Genomic DNA, 23,109 nt, shown 5'->3' on the forward strand with positions numbered 1-23,109 from the left:
CAAGCTGGTTTTGTAAGTAGTTATCTCACATCCACGGGGATTTGGTTTGCCATGTGATGCAATGTGTCCCACACAGACATGAACAAAACAATACAGCCCCCATTCCACAGGGCGGGGGTAGGGATGGTGGTTTTTGTTTTTGTTTTTTAATGAATTTTTAAACACAACAAAGTGTAGACAGACAAGTTGATAGGAAAGAGCCTTGAATATAGGCACCAGTGCCCCAGTTCAACTATACCCATCCAATATAATCAAGTTCTGAGGGACAAAATACATCTTGTAGTCTGGATGTAAATACAAAATTCTGCTATGGGAAAACTAGAAACACAAGTAGGGCAACATCATTTTCTAAAATGTTTTATGCTATATTTTAGGAGCATGACATTAGCAGAAAGGGAAGATGTTGGTTCGTCCCTAAAATATCCTACTTTTTGATTACTTGAGCACTTTGATTAGAATTTGATCCAAATTCCACCCTCGTCTTCAACCTGCATTTGGAAAAAGCAAGATATACTAATTCACACAAGGAGTCATTGGTTCTTGCTTTGCACAAAAGGCAGATTCTGTTGCCTCAAACATTTAAAATTTCTAGAGATATAATCCAGAAAGATAAAATACCGATGTGACTGTTTCCACTATTCACCTCTTTTCAACTCGCTTAAAGTTGTGGTTTTGCTGTGGAGAAATTATTGCTTGTTTTGAAACCCAATTAACTGAGAAAGCCCTTTTCTGCAATGGGTTGTGTGCACACGAAACAGTTGCTTTCAGCATGGGAGGAAATTTGTTTACACAAGTTTTATCTCTTCCCTCAGCCAAATAACAGGGAGAAAGATTGTAATTCAGGAGATTCATTTTCAGAAAAAGAAACACCATGAGAAATGACATTCTCCAAATGTTTTCTAAGTCCATTAGTACTTCCATGAATCAATACTGTCAAGAGAATGTGTTCTACACAGAAAAGGGGGGTGGGGGGGGTCATTTCTCTGATATTGGACAGCTTCCTAGATAAAATTCAATTAAACTAACAATAATACTACAGGCAAATTATTTGTAAGACTACTGAAAACATTACAAGGTGGTACTGTTAGGTGAGAAATCTGAAAAGGAATTTTCCATTCTCCCTTCTCGCTCATCATCTGAATGTTCCCGACTGCCAATCCATTTACAACCGCCAAAAGTTGACTCTTGTTATCAACAACTAGTTCCATGGAGGTAACTTTCAAATGCAAATTAAACACACTCTGGAAGGTCTACACAAGTGGAAAACCCTTTATTCCATCTATAAAGAAATACGTAGAATCAAGAAAATCTGCTCTAAAATGCCATCAGGTAGGGAAGTGTTTAAATGATTCTGGATCTCCAGGTCGAACATTTCAGAGGCAGGTGAGAAGTCCAGGGAGATAGCCAGTTGGTGTGTTTGTTTATAATGATTCTCCAGGTGTGAGTTTTCAGGAGACAGATTTTAAATCTTATGCACCACTGTCAGATCATGTCCTTATATCTTATTTGGAAAATTTGATGACTACACATCCCTAATAAAACTACTTAAGGGTTAGATATGGAAAGTTGGCTCTTAGGAACACAGGTGCAGCAGTGCCTTGGGGAGAATAGAGGCTTTGGAGCCTGAGAGAGGTAAACTTCCACTCCTACTCTGATTTCTGTTTGCAGAGAACTCAGCCACCCTCTCTGTGCCTTGGTTTCCCATCCATGAAATCTAGAACTGTTGTACATGAGAGGTGATATGTCTAAAAATTACCCAGTATACTGCTTGGCATATAGTAAGGATTCACTAAAGAACAGCTAGTATTTTCATGGTTTGCTGAACTTTTGTCCTTTCAAGTTCTTTTAGTACTTTCAGACAACTTGCAGAAAACAGCCCAGTCAAAAAGCTTGCCTTCAGTACGATTAAGGAACGCAGTAGTGTTACTCTGACATTTTGATCATTATTTTATACCCTCATCTAGCATACTTCCTTCTTTTTTGTTCTGAAACGTAGAGGGGGGAACAGGAGATGGTTTAATAGTCCTGTGGTCTGGTTCCGGAGAACACTGTCCATCATGGTAGTCTTCACTGTCTCAAGCCTGAGTGTTTAATCACAGTTATACTTTAAAAATTGCTCTTACCAAATGTTTGGCTCTGAAAGAGTATAATTTTACTGATACCCCTTGATAGCTTGTTTGGATGGATTTGTGCTCTGAGATGATGGGACTGGAGAATTTCCAGGGCTCTTGTCTCTTCATATAATCTGCTTGTATATTTCTATTCATGACTTTACATTTAGCAGTAAAATAATGGTAGAAACATATTGGGATGTTCTGAATGTAAATCTGGTCATTTCCAGGACTAACTGTAAACCTTGGTCAAGGCTAGGCTTACTACATGTCAGTTTTACTTCAGTGGACATTTGGGGAGAAACAATTGTGTTAATATTCACTCCAAAATGGTTCTTAGATGATAACAGGAAATATTAGGGGGAAGGGAAATGAAGAAAGGTATAGGTTTGTGCATTTGATATTAGTGGATAAAATAAAGGAAAAGGAACAAATGTCTATAGTGTTTTGCTCTTAATAAACTGGCTTTTGTTAACTGAGCAAAACTTTTTGGACTATAAACAAGTGTTTCATAAGTTTTGGACAAATCACAGTGAAGTTTTCATCTCAAAATTATAAATGCCACGTGCCAGGATGTATAATGGAGATAATCATAAAGTTTAGACAGGCGTTCTTATACTCTGTAAGAAAGATTAAATTAAGAAATGCTAACATAAGATGAAATATATTTAAAACACACCAAACAATTTTTGAGGGCATATATGAACAGATTCAATTTATTGTGTGCATATATTTTCTCTGTGTGCGTGCTTCCCAAAGGTGGGGGAAAAACCCAGTTTGATAAAGAATTATTGCTGTGTAAAAGTACAGGAATATCTCATTGGTCATAAAATTTATTGACAGGCACTTTCAGCTTTTAATTCATTTCTGAAAATGGGCATTAGTTTATTCCTATTGCCAGTATAGAATCATTTCACATGTGGCCATATCCATAGCATTCATCTTGTCAACAGGTAGCTACTGCTAAAAGTACTCCCTCTGGGATTTAACAAAAACAAACACCTGCGGAGGGTCTGCATTTGTTTTGATCAAAAATTACTGCATCGAGGAGGAAGGTAACTGAGAAAAGAGAACAACTGCTAGATGCTTCTTTTTAACACAAGGAGATCTGTGCTGCTGTTTTCCTCTTTACAGGCAAAGAGCATGCATCTGGAATCAGTGTGCTACAACTTAAAATGACTTCACTGCATTCTAAACCATCTTGGCTAAACTGAGACAAGCGGCCACCCCATTTTGTTAGGGAGCGCAAGGGCTATGCCCTGACAAGGCAGAACAGAGTCCCCCTGGCAATATCATTAATTGTGTGTAAGATACACAAGGCATATCTGAACAAGTTTTTTTTTTATTGTGATGAAAACTAGAAGCTCTTTTTCCCAATATACTTCATCAAACTATTTACAACCTCTGTAAAATTTGTGAGTTTGAAAATACTTTTTTCCACTATCACATATGTTACTAATACAGCAAAATATCTTCACTCTATTTTTTTAAGATGCAGTATCCTATTTCACTTTCTTATGAAAATCTGAATTTCTATTGCAATTGCACAGTATTTAGCATATTTAAAGTACCAATGGACATGGGTTGCTAAACAGACATTATTCTATAATGAAACTGTGAAAATATAGCATTTAAAATTTTTATGTACACTTCTTAACTATAAAATGCAGGCAAAGTCATATATAGCATTATAAGCTGATTCCCTAATAAGGTAAATAACTTACATTTCTAGACAGCATGGATTATTACAAATTCATTCTTTTTAAAAAAGTTCTTTGTTGATATTTATTAGTCCACTGGCTGCTGCATATACAAGTGTGTATACAGGTGTGCATGTGTTGGGGGTGCCAGTACAGGTAAGTGGAAGGCATTGTGGGGATATGAGAAATGTGATATGGAAGACATGGCTTACCAAACCCCTTTTCTAAACCAAACCAAATCAAATGGAAACATCTTTTGTGTGTGTGAAATGCACTACCTCAGAAAAGTTGAAGGAAGAGATATGATCAATGAAATTGTAGAGTACATTTACCTCCTAAATTTACAGGCTTAAACAGTAAGGAGTAAAATCCGAGATTGGATTATGGACTATGAATATTAAGGCTTCCTGGGCCTACTAAGATTCACATGAGTTATCTCACGCTCAATCCTTTACAAAGACTGTAACTCAACATATCACGAACGCTGGTATTCTTAACACTGCTGAAATTCTGTCATTCCTTACTATAAACATTAAGACACCTTTATAACAACATCATGGCTACACTTCTAAGCAGTCATAACAATATAACAAAGGCGTATTAATACATTTGAAGGCCTCACCTCACCAGATTTACTCAGTTGCAACTTTGGTAAGTATAATAAATAAAGTACAGAGTAAGGAATACTGCATCTTTATCCATATATATGTTATCACTCTAATGAACTGATTTCAAAGTGCAGAATTGTATTTATGTTGAAAACACAAATAGAAATTTGAAGTTAAAACAACTGCATAAAAATGAACACAATCTTTGTATAAGCTGATCCAAATTTCAACCTTAATGAGAATGGCCCTTTTAATCATCTAGAACTGGCATTTGTAAACACTGCAGTATTTTGCAAGTTTTTTCACCTGAAGTTCCTCTTTCTATTTTCCACTTAAACTTGTAAAGTGAACAAAAAGTGCTCTTTTTTTTTTTTCAATAAAAAATGTGGTTTGTGTTACTGTTATTCAACTGCCTTTGAAAATAAATGTCCCATAGTGTTCCATAAAAGTAATTCCAGGCAACAGTGTAATTTTATGGTAAAGCCATTAGAAATTTTACTCTAAATGCCTTAATAAAACTTAAGACAAGTTATCAAGCAGGCTTCTCAAAGTCCACATGCAGTTGATGGGATGGGGCTGGAACTAGATGGGGAAGTGTGAATCTTTACCCAAACAACCTAAGATCAGAATATGAGGAGGGAATCTATTAAAACTTCAATGTCTGAACTTCTTCACTTTTCAAATAACATTAACTTCCTTGAAATCAATCTCTACAATGCAAAGAGACAGTCAGGTCAACTGTAGCTTCCAAAGCCATTATAGCTACCTGTGTCTAAATTCCCAAACATACACATATGCCCAGGTGCAAACTGAATGACTTCAAATTTAACACCAAAGAATGCATCCAGTTAGGGTACAACTGAGAAATTCTTTGGATTTGACTCCTTTTCTGCTGTTAATCATCTACTGTGCTTTTTAAAAGAGGCTAGAACAGACATCAGATGAGATGCAGGAGGCTTTTCCATGCCTGAAGATATTCTTACTTAAAAATGTAATTCCTACTCTTCCAAACCACCTTCCTTTCTATGGGGAAACACTTGTAGAAAATTCACCAAGGATTATTTGTTATAATTGTTTCAAGACAAACTTGTTTCCAGACAAGCCTCAGGTAAGTTTCAGTCTGGGACTAGATCAGCAACTCATTCACTACTTGTGCTTGGATTCCCTCCTTAGAAGTATCAATACATCAAAAGGAGGAAATGGCGTAATGCTGACAGGTTTTATCAGTAAACTTACTGTCTCAGTTGGCTTCCCACCTTCAGAAGGCAAGCAGACAAGCTCACGTCCCTTAATTTTTCCTATGCTATTAGAGGGGAGCAGCTCATCTCATTCTGTGCTAAATTTAAATCAAGCTGTCGTTCAGGAAGCTCCTACTGCCTCTCAGTTCTATGAATCCTAAAAACCGTTTCTACCTGTAACACTCTCAGGATCTCTCAGCAGAGAAAAGGACTGGCCCTTCTTACGAGAGAAAGCAGAATTAAATCGTCTTCCCTTCACCTCAGTGATTCACCTATTTCCTGCCAACTAAAGTCTAGGACTGGTAGAGGGCTTCACAGCTGTGTTCACCATGCTCTGTGTTCTTTGCCACTGACCGGTAACCAACACTGGTCTTTCTATTCAAAATGGTCACAGGCAATGAGATGCATGAGTTGCTTACAGTACAGGTAAAACTTTCCAGTTGGTGTAAAAGAAAAAAAAAAAAGCCATCAACCCAGTGCTTGGTGGGCAGTACACTGTGTAGCTACAGAAGCTATTTATCCATAGAACTGCAGCCCTTGTTGGAGGGAAACTGCCTGATGAATTTTTCAGACCTGGCAGAAAATATAGAGCGTGTATTTTTGAAGACAGAATTTGACCTGAAAATCATTATGCTCTTGCTTGAACATTAAAAACATTCCTTTTAAAGCCATCCAACACAAGTTATCCTTGTTCCAATGTTTCTAGTTTTTTGCTTCATCAGAATTAAGATGATCTGAATTAGAAAATAATCCTAAAGACGATATTTCTAGAACCAGAAATTATTTCAGAATGTTCAAATCTTTAAAAATGAGCGAGTAATATGGTGAGGTTAATTTGTGCAATTCCCCAAATCAAGTGTTTGTAATTAATTAAAATATAATGCAAAGGTCTATGCTGGCAACTTCTTATATCTAAGCTATAAAAAAATCTTAACAATAACAGCAATGACAATAAAACCTTACCAAGCCCCTTGGCTACAGAAAGCTGAAAAAATTCAGCTTTTAGTGGGGGAAAAAATATGGTAATTTTTCTGAAAGAATGCTCATTGGTGATGTATTGCTTTGTTTACTACAGACTTCGCTAGTTGCAAAAAAGGCTCATAACTCAAGGGGGTTTACAGGACTATAATTTCCTCTCACCCTCAGCACAGGATGAGTGGGTTCATCCCTGCACATGCCATTGTATCGGGTCCTAATATAGTTTAGAAAATGAAATCTATAGAGAAGAACCTATTGGAGAGTCATTTATCCTTGGCTCTCCAAGGGTGGAAACTAGCACCATGTCAGGCTTTCCTTGGGGAGCATTCCCTTCCCACTGACTCAGTTCCAAGGAGAACTGACCCATTCACCCAACAGTTAATTCCCAGCTATGCCTTCGTGGTCTCTCTAGTCACCAAATGACTGTTTTCAAACAAGAAAAGGGGGTGCATAATCTTTAATTGTGGTACTCAACCAAGCAGGACAACAAACAGCAGAAAGATTACCTCAGTGCTGTAAATGCAGCCAAGACCTCTAAAATGCTGGGGTGTTTTTACAATCCCTTTAGTAAGTATGAAAATTGGTAACGTGAGTCCTCAGTGAAGTGATTGTAGGAAAGTCCTTTTATTCGTTATTGCTTTTCTCCTCAAGAGGTGCATTATTTCCATCTCTGCTTTGTCTGATTTTTTTTCATGTTCACTGACTTTGCCTGGGCTGCCCCACCTCTTACCTTGGTGCCAGTGTGTCTAAGAAAGTTTTTTTTCCCCCGATTCCTTGTAATCAAATACTAGGGGCAGGAAGAGATGATGCCTAGCTGACAGAACACTGCAATTTGAAGTGGGGCAGTAGTTGTTTTAGACAGGCTCTTCCTATTCAACTACAGAACGACTCTGTGCCCGTCCACGCCAGGGAGGACACCAGGGCTAGACTCCAACTGAAACGTCGCTGCCCCTCTGCTCAAACAGATGAACAAAACAGAAGCAGAACAAAACAAAAACAATCAACAACAAACAGATGAAAAGAATCAATGTTGGTTTTCTCCAGGGCATGGCATAATGACAAGTCGCAGTGATATCTAGTGGTCACCATCGCTATTGCAAAAGGGCTGCCTGAGCGCTCCTTTCTTTTCAGGTATTGGAACCTCTCCAACAGTTTCTTCTTTTCTACTTTCAGGCTGGTTGCTGGTAACAGATTGGATGTGGGTTCTAGTAATATCTTACTTGTAAAAAGGGGTTCAGGGGTGGGATGATGGGAGAATAATCCAAATTTACAAGGTCTTGCTCTAGCCATCAATTTGTGGTAGATGACCTTTAAAAGTATCAATAACAAAACGTCTGACAGCTCAGAAAATGTACAAACTACAAACATCTTGAAATGGCAGAGGACACAGCATGGAAAACAATGCCTGTCTCTTCAGCATCTGTGTCACTGATCTCCCAGGCCAGCGTGAAGTCGTTTCTTGTGTAGTCGTGACGAGGGGGTTACCTTCAGACCCAAAGGAGAAGTGTTACCACTTCTTTCTCCTGCTCTGCTTTCAGACATCGTGGGATGGTGATGCCCTTTTGTGTTAACACTGTGAAGGGGATCCAGCCCTGCTGAATGGGGTGCCGCTAAGAGATCCAGCTCTTACGCTCAGCTGGACAAGCAGCCTTCCTCACACCAGCATATGCCTCCGGCGGTGCAGTGCCAAGTGATCTGACCGGGAGAAGCTGCGGTCACAGTCTGCGCACTTGAATGGCTTCACTCCCGTGTGTTTGCGGTAATGCCTCGTCAGTTCATCCGAACGAGCGAACTTCCAGGTGCAGCCTTCCCAGGTACACTTGTAGGGTTTCTCTCCTGGAAGAAACAAAGGGACATAACACTGTGCTCCATCATTTATCCTGAACAATCTAGCCAATGTGATTATCTGGGGACACGACTGTTCTCAGGGGATTTTCCATTTGGTGGCCCTTTGTCAAGAAACCTAACCACCCTGCCAGCAGGTTTTGGGTCGCACAGATGGGGGTTTCAATGTAATCTCTCTTGCTCTGACAATGGGGCGGTTACTTAACACTTGCATCTTCAGTTATGGGGAAGTTACTTTGCAGTCAAACTATCAGAAGGCATAGACTGATAACTCTGGTGTATAATCACCATGGGTAGACTAGAAAGGCATGTGAGAGAGCTCTACCTAGGCTGATGTGGCTGAAGGGTCGAAACTCACAAAGAATTATATAGGGTAATGATTTGTATGTTTTGTTGCAATACTGCTCCCAAAAGTGCATCACTTAGACACTGAAAGGCTATTTTAGGGTACAGTGTCCTTCTATCAGTCACACAAAATTTCATTAAAAGATAAAGCACTCTACCACCCCCAGAAATTAGGTACTAAGTACTTATTATTTATAAAGTTATTATTTATATTATGTATAAACTACTATTGTCCATGCGGGTCACAAAAAGTTGGGCATGACTTAGAGGTTAAATAACAATAAACAATTGTTTGTCTCCTGGGAAAGAATCCTAGATATCTTAGTAGTGTGAAGTTTAAATATCTTCTTCAGGGACTTAAGAATTAGGGCAAGTCCTGAGGAATCATCAGGTTGGTCTGAATGTTGAAACCCACAGCAAAAAACAGTCTGAAGAAGTATGTAATTTGACCACATCCCTCAGTCAACTTGTAAAGACAGTAAAATATGCAAAGGCTTTGTTGGGAAGAGATATGCTATCCCTTGTTCAAATGATTTCCCGGGGGAGAGGGACAACAGTTGACCCAGGTGTGCTTTTTCCTGGCTCTCATTCAGAATGGAAGCCCTGTCCCCAGGTAACCCCACAAAAACTGATCTCTCTTCTGCCCCCTCCATCCAATAGTTAACCACACACTGCTTGGCCCTACGTGGAGTTTGGCGAAAAGGCCTAAGATAGGGAGCAGAGAGCTATTGGCTGGCCCCAACATGTGTGTGTGCTCTGTTGCGTCCAGTTCTTTGCAATCCCATGGACTATAGCCCACCAGGTTCCTCTGTCCATGGGATTTCCCAGGCAAGAATACTGGAGTGGGTTGCCATTTCCTTCTCCAGAGGATCTTCCTGACCCAGGGATTGAAACCCATGTCTCTGGCGTCTCCTGCTTTGGTAGGCAGATTGTTTATACAACTGAGCCACATGACTTTTAGACCCCAAGATACAGAGCTGCAATCCCCTGAAAGAGGGCATGGCAACCCACTCCAGTATCCTTTCCTGGAGAACCCCAGGGACAGAGGAGCCCGGCAGGCTACAGTCCACAGGATCACAAGAGTCCAACATGACTTTAGTGACTAAGCACACACACATACAGAGTTGCAAAGTGAGTTTTGTTAAATCCATTCATTTTACAGGTGATAAAACTGAGGATGAATGTAGTAAAATAACTTGCCTGAAGCCAGTAAATAGATGTGTTTGGTTTAAAATTCAGCGTTTTTCACGATGCTCCAAATTCTTTTTCCCATCGAAACTTTGTTACATCCTCAGACAATGCTGATTCTACCTTCTTAGATACTTTCCAATTATTCAACTCCTATTTCTATTAAGTCACCTATCACAATATATCGTACAGATTTTGTCTAGATGCTTTTCCCCTTTACCAGTTTCTGAACATAGAGATTAAGAATCACACATCTATTTCTGTATCCTCAGAGCTTAGAGTATGTGTCAAATAGTGTTTGAATAAATTAATAAAACTGAAACACAAACACAGACATGCTCACACCGAGGTGTGTACACAGGCAACTACTAAGCCCTGTGAATGAGATGTACAAGTCATGCCTACATGGGAAAACTAGACTGAACCAGACTCAGCAGTTTTTGTTCAGGTGTTAAATGAATGTTCACTATATAGGTCCTTTTGAGATCAAGTGGCGCTTTCACAGAACCGCATGAATCGTACAGCTCAGTTAACTCTGGAAATACTGGTGCACTAACTGTGACACAGAAAGCTCCAGGTTACTCTGAAAGGGCTCCCATCAAGTAGATGCCTAATGACCAGCTTAATCCAAAACCTCACTTCTGACTCATTCTGGATGTTCTCTAGAGACAAAAATCTGCATTGACAGGTATTGACTGATCAGAATTAACAGAAAATTTTTTTTTAAGTCAGCAAAACCCATAATTTAAGAAGATTGGCAGTCCACTATACAGTATATTCAGGCTTCCCAAGTGGCTCAGTGATACAGAATCTGTCTGTGATGCAGGAGATGTGGGTTTGGTGCCTGGGTCAGCAAGATCCCTTGGAGGAGAAAATGGCAACCCACTCCAGGGTTCCTCCTAGGAAATCCTAGGGACAGAGAAGCCTGGTGGGCTACAGTCCAGAGGGTCGGAAAGAGTTGGATATGACTAAGCATGCATCCACATACAATATATCCATGGCAACTGCTAAAATACTTTTACTGATATGTCATCACTGCATGCTTTTGAAGTTTACATCATGAACATAGGTTCTACTAAGCTGAACTTGATAAAAATTGTATCTTCAAAAGCACATTCATTTTGGGGGCACTGAGCTCAGCTCACTGAGTCTTTGTCACCAACAGGCATCTCCTAGATATCTCTTGTTGTGTATGGAACCAGCTACAATGAATACAGGTCTAAGAAAAAAAGAATACAAGATTTTAATTGAGGAAAAGCACTACTCAGTTGTGTGCTGAGAGGCTATGTGTTTCTATCTTGCTGGGAAAGTGCAGTATGAATATGACCAGGGTTAGAAAAGCTGCCATACTCTCATCTTGCCATTGCAGTTAAAGTGAGAGGAAGGGGCCCGACCTGGGATGGGCCTGGAAGGAAGGAGAGATAATAGGAGACAGGCTTCAGTTTCAGAGCAAGAAGGATGCTAGAGGCTGGCATGGCCACCATGGGCACAGTCTGTTGTCTTGGAGACTCCCTGAATTTCCTTGTACACCCAATTTAGGCAACTATACATACTCTTACTTTCAATTTGACTGTTTAATAATGGTACTTGTGACCTTTCCATTTGAAAATCTATAAGAGGTGTGGGAAACTGTGGCCCCCAGGCCAAATCCAGTTGGTGGCCTGTTTCGTGCGACTTGCAAGCTAAGAACAATTTTCACACTTTTATATCATTGGAAAAAAAAAAAAAAACACCAAAGAGAGCTATTTCATGGCATGTGAAAATCATATGAGATTCAAATTTTAGAGTCCATGACTAAGTTTTTATTGGAACACCGTCTCACTCATTTGTTTGCATATTGTTTATGGCTGTTTTTCAGTGACAGTGAAATTGAGTATTGCAATAAGAAGGTATGACCTACAATATCTAAAAGGTTTACTACAGGAAGTTTGCTGACCTTTGATGTAAGTGAAGGGTACCTCAGCTTGGGGCAGGCTTTCTGATTATGTTAACTTAATCAGGTTATATAACATACATTGCTAGTCTGGGATGGGTAGGTGAGGGAATATTTTGGTGATAAAATAATCACTTACGCTCAACTCAGGATCCTTGACTAAAATTCTAACAGTCCTCTCAGTAATGAACACCCTTGACATTTCATGTCCATTGCTTTAAACCGAAGGTTCTGGGTCATGAAATGAGTGATTCTCTATTCCATCAGGTTTTTAAAAGTCTTCAGGATCTCTTCTGCTCATTATAAAAGCACAACAACATCTTCCTTATGAGGATGAGTGGGGTCAGGAACATCTCTGTATATTTTAGCTGGTAACCAAACAGCACTGACTCGACAGTGATGGAGCCCCACCCAGCTCCATCATCTTTCAATAGAGTTGTGCTACAATGACCAGCATGCAAGATGAGGAACGATAATTCTACTGAGTCTGGAAAGACGGACACGTGCAAGGAAGGATCAGAAAACAGGAGCTTGGATGTTTGGCATCATTGCTCAGGTGGGCATTTTAAAGGAGAAGCAGAGAAAACAACAGCTATGGCAAGGATTTCTGTGGGTCCACAGATATGGAGGAGGAAACTTACTGCAAAATCTGGGAAGTATTCTGTGAGGTGGAATAAGGTACAATAATGACCATGAAAGACAAGGCCACCAAAATATTTAAGAGGCAGATATAACCCTACTTCATGAATAAAACCAATGAAAATAATATACAAGCTTATAAGTTGTTAGGGGGTAAGTGGTTAATGCATGCGTGCTCAGGTGTGTCATGTCCCACTCTTTGTAACCCCACAGACTATATTCTGGCAGGCTCCTCTGTCCATGGAATTTTCAGACAAGAATACTGGAGTGGGCTGCCATTTCCTCCAGGGGATCTTCCTGACCCAGGGAATCTTCCTGACCCAGGGATCAAACCCGCATCTCCTACATTGGCAGGTGGATTCTTTACCACTGAGAAGAATATGAAGTGGTGAATGAATGCATAAAAAAAAATAATGTAAATATTCTCATCTGGGGTGGGGAGGGTCAGGGAGAACCTGTATGAGAAAATAGTAAACAATTATGTGAGCAATAGATGAGTTTTCCTTGAAACTTTCCTTACAAAAATGTATAATTTCTTTTTAATATTCAGAAACATTTCTTGTACAGCATTTCTTATACCCATTTCCTCATTAATACAATAAGAGTTTGGGTATTCTATCTCCATACTTAGAAAAAAGAAGAGGGGAGAAAAAGAAAATAAAATCTTCAAATCTTTCTTCACAACTAGAGGCTGAGCTCTGGGGGTGAAGGGAACAAGTTGGCTGCTTGGACCAGGTAGAGAGCAGGCTTCTGCTCCTTGCTCAAGACTGACCTAGGTTTCTGTCGTATCTGCTGCGTGCTCAGCATTTCATAAAAAAATAAAGATCTATCAATGCTCTCTCAGGACTAGTTAAGTTTTAAAAATGGATACAAAAACGATGCATAGGCACTACGACTTTGTATTGAAACTGCATGTTATAGTGTATGCTTGTGCGTTGAAGCAATTTAAGGGGTACAATCTTATAAATAAATTATAGTAAGAGAAACTAACTTCACAATGTGAGTAAAAACTAATTAAGATGATAATAAGTTTGTAAGATATACTGTAATATGTATAAATGAGTCCTGAAAAGATATAATGGAGAGAATCCTTCAGCCATCTGCCCTTCTTTCCTTCAAATCTTACCAGAAAATAGAACTCACTCTAATGTGGTGGGGACAGAAGTAGAGATGAATTTTCCATGAACAGTTTCCTATGGAAAGCGTTGATGTGGACAATAATGGGAGTTGGACATCGATCTCCCAGGATCTGTGCTTCTCTGACGCACAGCTGCTCTGCAGCAGTCTGGATGGTGGTGACGGTGAACAGACTTTCTAGCAATTTCTTCAGGAACGGTGAATTGTCCTTAAACTCATCTGAATCAGAATTCTGCAAATGTGTCATTCAAAACTGTTTTTCCTAGAAATAGGCTAAAAATAAAATAGCATACCCATCTTTTTTTTTTTTTTTTTTTTTGTGGTCTAACCCACAGATACACTTAAAATCCTCAGGGGCAAAGTCTTTGAAAATGTATTTAAATATTTTTTCAAAATAATCAGAAGTTTTGCTTCCACCATCAGATCACCTTTGATTTTTATTGCCTGTATTAATCCTATGGAGTAATAAAATGATAGGAAATAGTGTGTTATATGCCTTCATAAATAAGTCTTAGTGATTTTTTTTTTTAAGTCCAGACATCAAGTTGCTAATGTGTAAGAAAAATCAAAGAAACAAGATGGGTAACACTACGCTTACCCTGGGGTGCAGTTATTATTTTAGGCTTTCGATTCTGAAGTGAAGGTCTCTTAGGTCCCATGACCAATCCATAAGCCATTTCTACCTTTTGACCATTTTTCAGCATAACCTGTCCTCTTTCAGTTCTTTGTAAAAACTGATCTAAACTATGAAAATCTCTGAAAAAGGAAAATGTTAACCAAAACTAATAACAAGCCCTCTAATTTCTTTAAAGGGTCCTGAAAAGCTTAAAAAGAGAACATACCAAAAAAGAGGGTCTGATAATTTCTGTTTGAAAACACTCTTAATTCCACATTGGCGGTTCAAGTTAATACAATTTTATATCCATGATGGCCTCTGTGTGTGTGTGTTTATACATGTATATTCACAAGGATTATTTAAATAATATTCTAATTAAGTATCCTGGGAAAATGAGAACTCTCATCAGGGTTTTTTTTTCTTGGAACAGTCAACAAACTGACTTATTATGAGAACTGCTGTCTCTTTCAATTCTGGTTAAAGAAAAGGCTTAAGAGTCACTCAATGCATTTCCATGACATTTACCCAGCAGAAGGCATAATAAAGTCTAAAGAAAACACCAGGTATTGAATGGATTCCCAAAACCCATAAAACAAAAATAACTCTTTCGGGTACCTCCCATTTCACCATCTGAAATGCTGAAAGGTAACTGTGTCCTGAGACAAAAGACAGGTGCCTTTTCATATTAAAATGACGTGTGAGCAACACCAGAAAAGGAATGTGCAGTTTGCAAAGCTCAAACAAAACGCCCATGTCCTCACATCAGCTTTTCTCTATTATTTTCTCAAGCAACCGAAAAACAAAACAAACCACCTTCTCCAACAGGAAACATAGGCATTTTCTTCAGTGCTGAAGTGCATTTCTAAAATGTGTCCCTCTTTAACTTTTATAAAGTCAGGGGGCCCCAGACACTGACAAATGAGCTTCATTACACTCAAGGCTCAACATACTTGCTGTGACAATCGGTTTCACTTGAGGAATGGTATTTGCATATGAGGGGAAAAAACACCAGAATCAAGATTCCTATCTTGTCTTCTGGTTTCTGTCACATTAGTTCACAAGAGTTCACAGAATCTTAGATCTGGAAGGAAATCAGGGACTTTGAAAATGAAACAGAAACCTAGAGCTGAGATTACAGGCCCTTGACTTGTCCAGGGGTAGACGAGGCAGCCTGCCTTCTTGCTGGTGTCAAAGAGGCAGAAAATAGCACGGGCTTTAAATGCACGGGCTTCTCTCGTGGATCAGATGGTAAAGAATCTGCCTGCAATGCAGGAGACCCGGGTTTGATCCCTGGGTCAGGAAGATACCCCGAAGAAGGGAATGGCTACCCACTGCAGTATTCTTGCCGGAAAATTCCATGGACAGAGGAACCTGGCGTGCTACAGTCCATGGGATCACAAAGAGTTGGACATGACTGAGTGACTAACACTCGGAATGCATGGTCAAGCGGAATGCATGGTCCAATAAGGCTCAGTCGTCAATCTATGACTGGATCTCAGGCTAGAGAGTGAAGCTTTGTGAAACTCCATCCCCACCCAACCCCACCCTGCTGGTCTATAAAGTGGGAATATTCTTCCAGTTGTGAAACTTAGAAATATACATGCCATGTGCCCAGCAAATGAGAGGTGCTCAGTAAAGGATACTGAATTCTACAGTTATGAAATTCAAGGTTTTTCTGTTTCTGCCAAGAAATAAAAATAACATGAAGCTAAAAATAAAAGCCATTTGTTAGTTTTCAGGAAGGAATTAAGATTTGCAGGTAAATGGATGCCAATCCTGATACTGATTTTTCCTAATATTATAAGTATAAAACTTCTTCATAGGCCAAGCAGACCAAACTATTCTATATTTGTTTGATTCATTTGGTCTTGTCAATTCAGACAAATGATTAGTATTTTAGCATCCTCCCCAAGAACTGTCTGGACTGAATTAATTGACTTTCTGTTTTATTATGTGTAAACAAGTGGGCCTCTTCTTTCTTTTCCATACAATTCTATAATGAATTTCTTTGATAAGTATAATCTTTGCTATAGTAGATAGTATTTTTCACATATCCCACTTGGTCCTAAGAGCTGTATGGATCTGAACTTATTTAATGTTGACTCTTAACTTCCTCATGAAGTTGCTATAAGCAACCTCCCTTCACCCAGAGTTAGCATGTGGCAGGTGGAGGTGGCATTTGAACCCAGGATCTGACACCCAAGGTCACAGTCTTAACCATTTCCCTATAATCCTTCTCAACCTTAAATCGCTGCTGTCATAAACCAGAATATCCAGTCAGACCTGGCCACGCAGACTGAGGGAATATGAATTACTACTGAGAGGAGAGACAATATGTTAAACCACAAGAGCCTAGCCCCCTGCACCTAGAAATAAAATACAAGGGAAGTAAAAAATATCCTGTAATAAACATATACTTCAGTGAAAGCAAAAGTTCAAGGTCTAAGGGTAATTCTTTATTTGGCTGTTTTAAGTTTATATTTCCAGGTGCTATGTCTGTCTGACCCTTTGCAATCCTTTGGATCATAGCCAGTCAAGCTCTTCTATCCATGGGATTCTCCAGGCGAGAATAGTAGAGTGAGTATGCCAGGACCTCCTCCAGGGGATCTTCCCAACCCAGGGATCGAACCCATGTCTCTTATGTCTCCTGCATTGGCAGGCGGGTTCTTTACCACTAGCACCACCTGGGAAGCTCGTATTTCCAGGTAGTAAGAGTATTGATCTTCCTGTTCCTGGCTGTCTTTTCCTCAGCTTCTTCTCAGACACCTTCCTTTACCTGTCACATAAATGTTCACTGAGATTCAGGCTTTGACTCCTCACCTCACCTTTGGTACCCATAGCTGCTCCCATAACTTCTAAGGCAAAGATTCCCAAGTGTTACATCTCAGTCTCTCTCCCATGCACCATGGCAGGGGAGACGACATTTTCACTTGGCAGCTAGAAAGCAACTTCCACGTGACCAAGGAGTTATTCTGCATCTACCACTTAGACAAGGCCTGTTCCTCCTTCTGTTTTAGTATCTGGAAACAAGACAACCCTACCTCCTTAGGTATCAGGTCATACATCTCTCCAGCTGGAGAGATTTCTTGGACTCTTTCCTATCTGTTATTCTCTACCTGTCCCAACCTGATTATCATTATATCTGCCAGTTCTGCCTTCAAAACGCCCTCTCGTTTATCTCCACGAAGATGGTCTGCCTCTTTTTAGAGTCTCCCCACCTTTCAGTGGGCTTCCCAGATGGCTCAGTAGTAAAGAATCTGCCTGCAATCCAGCATCCTCAGGAGCCATGGGTTCAATCCCTGGATCAGGAAGATCCTCTGAAGGGGCTGCAAAGAGTTAGACACGACTGAGCATGCATGCACAACCTTTCATGAGTACTGACTTCTACTGGTCTATTTCCCTGTCTTGTGTCTTGCTCCCTCCAGTTTATTGTCTGTATTGTAAGGAAAACTTTCTGAAACAGTGTGATCACGCCACTCCTTGGCACCCTGGGCACGCCTATAATTAAACCCTCCTCACACCCCATCCCATAGTAACAACAGGTTTCCCGCCTGTCCATCACGCTCAGTAGTGCAGTATTGAGGGTGCCTTTTCTATACTATTCTGCTTTGTGCAAACAGATGCTTGTTGATCAAATGAATGAAACAGCTTGAATTCAAATGCCTCCTGTTCTCTTGAAGTCTAACATATAAGAGTCAATAGAAGAGCAATCCACTTTGTGAAACAAAGAGCTTACTGATTGCACTTTACCCCTTCTACAACCCTTTCCCATTCCAATTAAGTAGAATATATATTTTGTTCGTTTTTTAAATATTTACTTATTTATGTGGCCGTGAAAGATCTGAGTGGTAGTGCACAGGCTCTGTAGTTTGTAGCAAGTGGGCTTAATTGCCCCTCAGCCTGTGAGATCTTAGTTCCCTGACCACGGACTAAATCTGTGCCCACCGTGTTGCAAGGTGGATTCCGAATCACTGGACCATCAAGGAAGTCCCTAGACTATATATTTTTGAAAGGGAAAATAACAGGAGACTTTATTTGTAGTTAAGTGTCATTTAAAGGTCTAGTCTACAAATAAATATCTGATTTTTTTTAATTTTTAAAATTTAGTAACATGATATGTGATGTTAAAATTAGCAACATCTGTGATTGAGTCTATTTTTTTTTCAAATGAGCATCAATTATTTTAATCTTTAAGCAATGTATTTACTTTATAATTCTTTTTATTCTTAGTGATGAAGGGCTTTTACTGAATTTATCTTAAGCCTTATACATAAATAATATTTTAATAAACTCTTTAATGGTAACTATATTTTCTACAAAAATACAGTTCCTTAATAGTTCCACTAAAGCCACACATTTTCTATTAGTAGTAGTTAATTTTATCATTCAGCAAAATTAAGCCAGGAGGCATAATCTAGATACTCAGCAGGACATGAGAAGGAACAAGGACTGGGGATATTATTATCCCATTCCTTACAACACAGTTTTGATAGCTGAATGGACAAAATAAACCCAAAAGCAGAGGAAGGAAAATGGGGAGCATGGTGATAAGATCCCACAGCATTTTAACTTTTCATTGTCACTGATGATCTGTGTGCTAACAAAAACAAAAAACAAACTCACTTAGCAAGCAGCTTATTCAACTGGGTAATAATTGATAGACTGTCTTAGAAGTCTTTACTTTTCTAAATGTATGAAAAAGATGACTTTAGTTTTTAAATAAGGTAACACTTTAAAATCAAAATTGAAACAAATGTGAACAGCATTCATACTTATATTCAGACAACTGTAAATCTTAGGTTCACTGTGTTTCTAGGTAGTAACTTTTCTAGAACAGTGGTGGATTCATGTTGATGTATGGCAAAACCAATACAATATTGTAAAGTAATTAGCCTCCAATTAAATGAAATAAATTTAAATTAAAAAAATAAAAGAACTCCTTCATAAATGAAAATAAGTAAATACTTCCAAACTGATCTGATTTTTCAGCTTCCTTTTTAGAGCTGGCCCTTTCCTGCAGGTTCCCATGGGTCGGTGATGGTTGCCGCAGCCTTGCAGTTGGGACCAAAGACCCCTTCACTGCTGCTACAGCAACCTGCAACAAGCTCGCTCAGGGCTTTCCCATCAAATGTTCCCTAACACCACTCTAATTTCAGAAAGTGGAAAGGAACTGAAGAGCCTCTTGATGAGGGTGGAAAAGGAGAGTGAAAAAGCTGGCTTAAAACTCAACATTAAAAAACTAAAATCATGGCATGGTGGCTCAGTGGTAAAGAATCTGCTTGCAATGCAGGAGACGTGGTTTCGATCCCTGGGTCGGGAAGATACGCCGGGAAGAGAAAATGGCAACCCACTCTAGTATTCTTGCCTGGGAAATCCTATGGACCGAGGAGCCTGGTGGGCTACAGTCCATGGGGTTGCAGGAGTTGGACACCACTGAGTGACTAAGCATCAAGATCATGGTATCCGATCCCATCACCTCATGGCAAACAGATGGGGAAAAAGTGGAAGCAGCAACAGATTCTATTTTCAATGTGTTTATAAGTAGTAACTCTGTAGAACAGATTAAAATAACTCCTTCGTACATGAAAACAAGCAAATATTTTTATAATATTTATGTTACTGATCCAGATCTCTGCAGATATGGCTCCACTACCAGATTTCAAACCCCTTGCTGTCTTCATCTTTAAGCTGCACCCATTAATATTCAGAGAGCTATGTGCAGAGCAATCACTCAAGAGTTGCTCTTTTCATTTAATTATTAATGCTGCTGGTCCTTGTTTTCCCACGCGCTTTCTAACAACTTCAGAAACTTTAGCTGACACTAAAGAAAGACTGGAAATTCCCTGGTGGTCCTGTGGTTAGAACGCCATACTTCCACTGCAGGGGGCCTGGGTTTCAATCCTTGGTCAGGGAACTAAGATCCTGCAAGCTGTGAAGCTTGGCCAAAAAACAAGACGAGTTCACATTAATGATGAAAAACTTTAAAAATAGACCATTTCAGGACTTCCCTAGTGGTACAGTAGTTAAGAATCCATGTGCCAACGCATAGGACATGGGTTCGATCCCTGGTACAGGAGGATTCTGCATGCTGTGGGGCAACTAAGCCTGTGCCCCACAACTACGGAGCCTGGGTGCTCTAGAGCCCATGCTCCGCAACGAGAAGCTACCACGATGAGAAGCCTAAGCACTGCAACTAGAGAAAGCACGTGTTAGCAACGAAGACCCAGTGCAGCCATAAATAAATAAACAGAAATTTAAAAAACTGGCCATTTAACATCCCCTGCTATCTTAATACTTAATGACCAACTCTAAACAGGTAGGGGCCACTGGCTAGACCTGCATGGAGTGTGGCCCCGCTGGGAGAGACTGGTAGGTTATTAGCAAACCTGCCGCAGATAGGTATAATGAAAACAGCACAAACTAGAAAAAACTGGTTCTAGGAAACCAGAATGACAGGTTCTAGAGAAACCAAAGTCTGCCTTTCAGCTCCTCTCCTTGTCTACTCCATGACAGCAAAGAGCGCCTTAACCCAGCATTCCCCAACCTCTAGGATCTTGTTCCTGGTGATCTGAAGTGAAGCTGATGCAATATCAACAGAAATAAAGTAAGTGCATGATAAATGTAATGGGCTCGAATCATCCCGAAACAACCCCCTCTTCCCCGGTCCGTGGAAAAATTGTCTTCCACAAAACCGGTCCCTAGTGCCCCAAAGGTTGGGGACTGCTGTTCTGACCTTTCCAAGGACTTACAGATGTGATTAAATTATGGAAAGCACTAGCAAAGTTCTGAGCCTGACCCGGCAGGTCCTTAGGAGATATTGGCTCTCTCTCACCACTGGTCTCTGTGTCTGCTTTCAGCATTCCTCCCTGCTAACCACGCATCCTAGAGGTCCTCAAAGTCTCCCTGAACCCTGCCCTCACGTCCAAGCAGATGCCATGCCCTGCTCTCTCGGCTGCTCCACTGTTTCCCACGTGGCCCCTCTCTGCCCACTGCGCTGCTGTGACAAGGGACACGTCCAAGTGCTCCAGATTAGAGATGATGGAATTCTACGTGCCGAGCGAAGGAGGGTGCTCAGAGAGTCTAACAGACAAGGAGACACAGGCAGTTTCCAAAAATAAACAGAGGTTTACCAACTCGAGAAGAAAAACATGGAGACACCCAGGCAGGCCACTTCAGGAAGAGGGGAAGAATGTGCAGTGAGCTCCGTACAGCTGAGCATGTTCGGAGACTGGTTCGTTTGTTAGTCTTACCCCAATTTTTTCTGCATTATCTAAATTTTAAATTAGTAGAGTCTGGAGCAAACAGTTGATTGTGATAAGAATACACTAAACTATCCAAACATTTTTTGTCTTGAACCTATTGCTCACATTAATAACATATATCTGTATCAGTACAAGACATACATAATTTCAATTCAACAAATAATGACTGGGTCCCTATAATGTCTTAGTCCCTGCATTTACTGAGGCTTCGCTGGTGGCTCAGATGGTAAAGAAGCTGCCTGCAACATGAAGGACTTGGGTTCGGTCCCTGGGTTGGAAAGAGCCCCTGGAGAAGGGAACGGCTACCTATTCCAGTATTCTGGCCTGGAGAATTTCATGGCTACAGTCCATGGGGTCGCAGAGAGTCAGACATGACTTAGCGACGTTCACTTTCACTGCACTGACTGGGCATGCAGTGGCACTAGTGGTAAAGAACCCACCTGCCAATGCAGGAAACATAACAGACACAGGTTCAATTCCTGGGTCAGAAGATCCTCTGGAGGAGGGCATAGCAACCCACTCCAGTATTCTTCCCTGGGAAAGACTACGGACAGAGAACCCTGATAGGCTACAGTCCATGGGGGTCACAAAGAGTCAGACACGACTGAAGGGACTTAGCATGCCCATACATGGTAATTACGCCACAACTTGCTATATTTATGTTCACAGTTAAAAAAATAGAAAACCTGCAATTCACTGAGTTAAGTAGCTTGTCTAAGCTCATCAACCAGTTAGGGGCCAAAGATAAACTTCTGTTTACTGACTTCAAATTTAGTGCTATTTCTATGATAGTTTCCTATTTCTTTGCAGTTACCGATATGGTGCATACTTGTGAGCTCTTTGGCTAAGATGTGCAAACAACTTATTCACAGAGGATTTTTTTTTCTTGAAAAATGTCAGTCTGTCCTTAAGAGATTCATTATTTTGGCATCATTAAGCTTTATGCTTTATCTAACAATGAATCTAGACAGAGGGTCTGAAGTGGAGCTTTACATGGAATGAATTATTTAAATAATGAAGATGGATGTGAACATAGAAGCAGCACCCCACCGCCTGAAGGTAAGACCTAGCAACCCTAAGACTAGTGAACAAAAGGCCATCAAGATGCACTGCTGGCACATGGCTCATGATTGTCTGTGTAGGATACTATCAAGTCATTTCAAAATCTCATCCAATAAAATAAGATGCCAAATTGGAAGCAAGAAACAGAGGAATAGCAATGAGAAGGGGCGAGGCAAGTAACAAGTGAAAAAGCATGGCATCTACGAGCATTTCAGATCACAGTGTATGCACGTGTGTGCAGTCATTTTTGTTGCTGCTGTTGTTCAGTCACGAAGTCATATCCGATTCTTTGCAATCCCACTGACTGCAACATACCAGGCTTCCCTGTCCTTCACTATCTATATGCCCTCTCTATCTGCAGTATCGGAGAAGGCAATGGCACCCCACTCCAGTACTCTTGCCTGGAAAATCCCATGGACGGAGGAGCCGGGAAGGCTGCAGTCCATG

The 23,109-nt window shown here is 40.2% G+C and overlaps 1 protein-coding gene across 1 annotated transcript in view; it reads right to left on the bottom strand.

The window, feature by feature from the left end:
• Window positions 1-7,173: 7,173 nt before the first annotated feature.
• Window positions 7,174-23,109, bottom strand: part of KLF12 (KLF transcription factor 12) — a 411,252-nt gene continuing 395,316 nt past the window's right edge. Inside the window, exon 8 of the mRNA XM_052650108.1 lies at window positions 7,174-8,471. Coding sequence (XP_052506068.1) covers window positions 8,290-8,471 — 182 coding nt within the window. The 3' untranslated portion in view covers window positions 7,174-8,289. The remainder of the gene's footprint in view (window positions 8,472-23,109) is intronic.

This window comes from Budorcas taxicolor, chromosome 12 (genome assembly GCF_023091745.1).
Source record: "Budorcas taxicolor isolate Tak-1 chromosome 12, Takin1.1, whole genome shotgun sequence".
NCBI lineage: Eukaryota > Metazoa > Chordata > Mammalia > Artiodactyla > Bovidae > Budorcas > Budorcas taxicolor.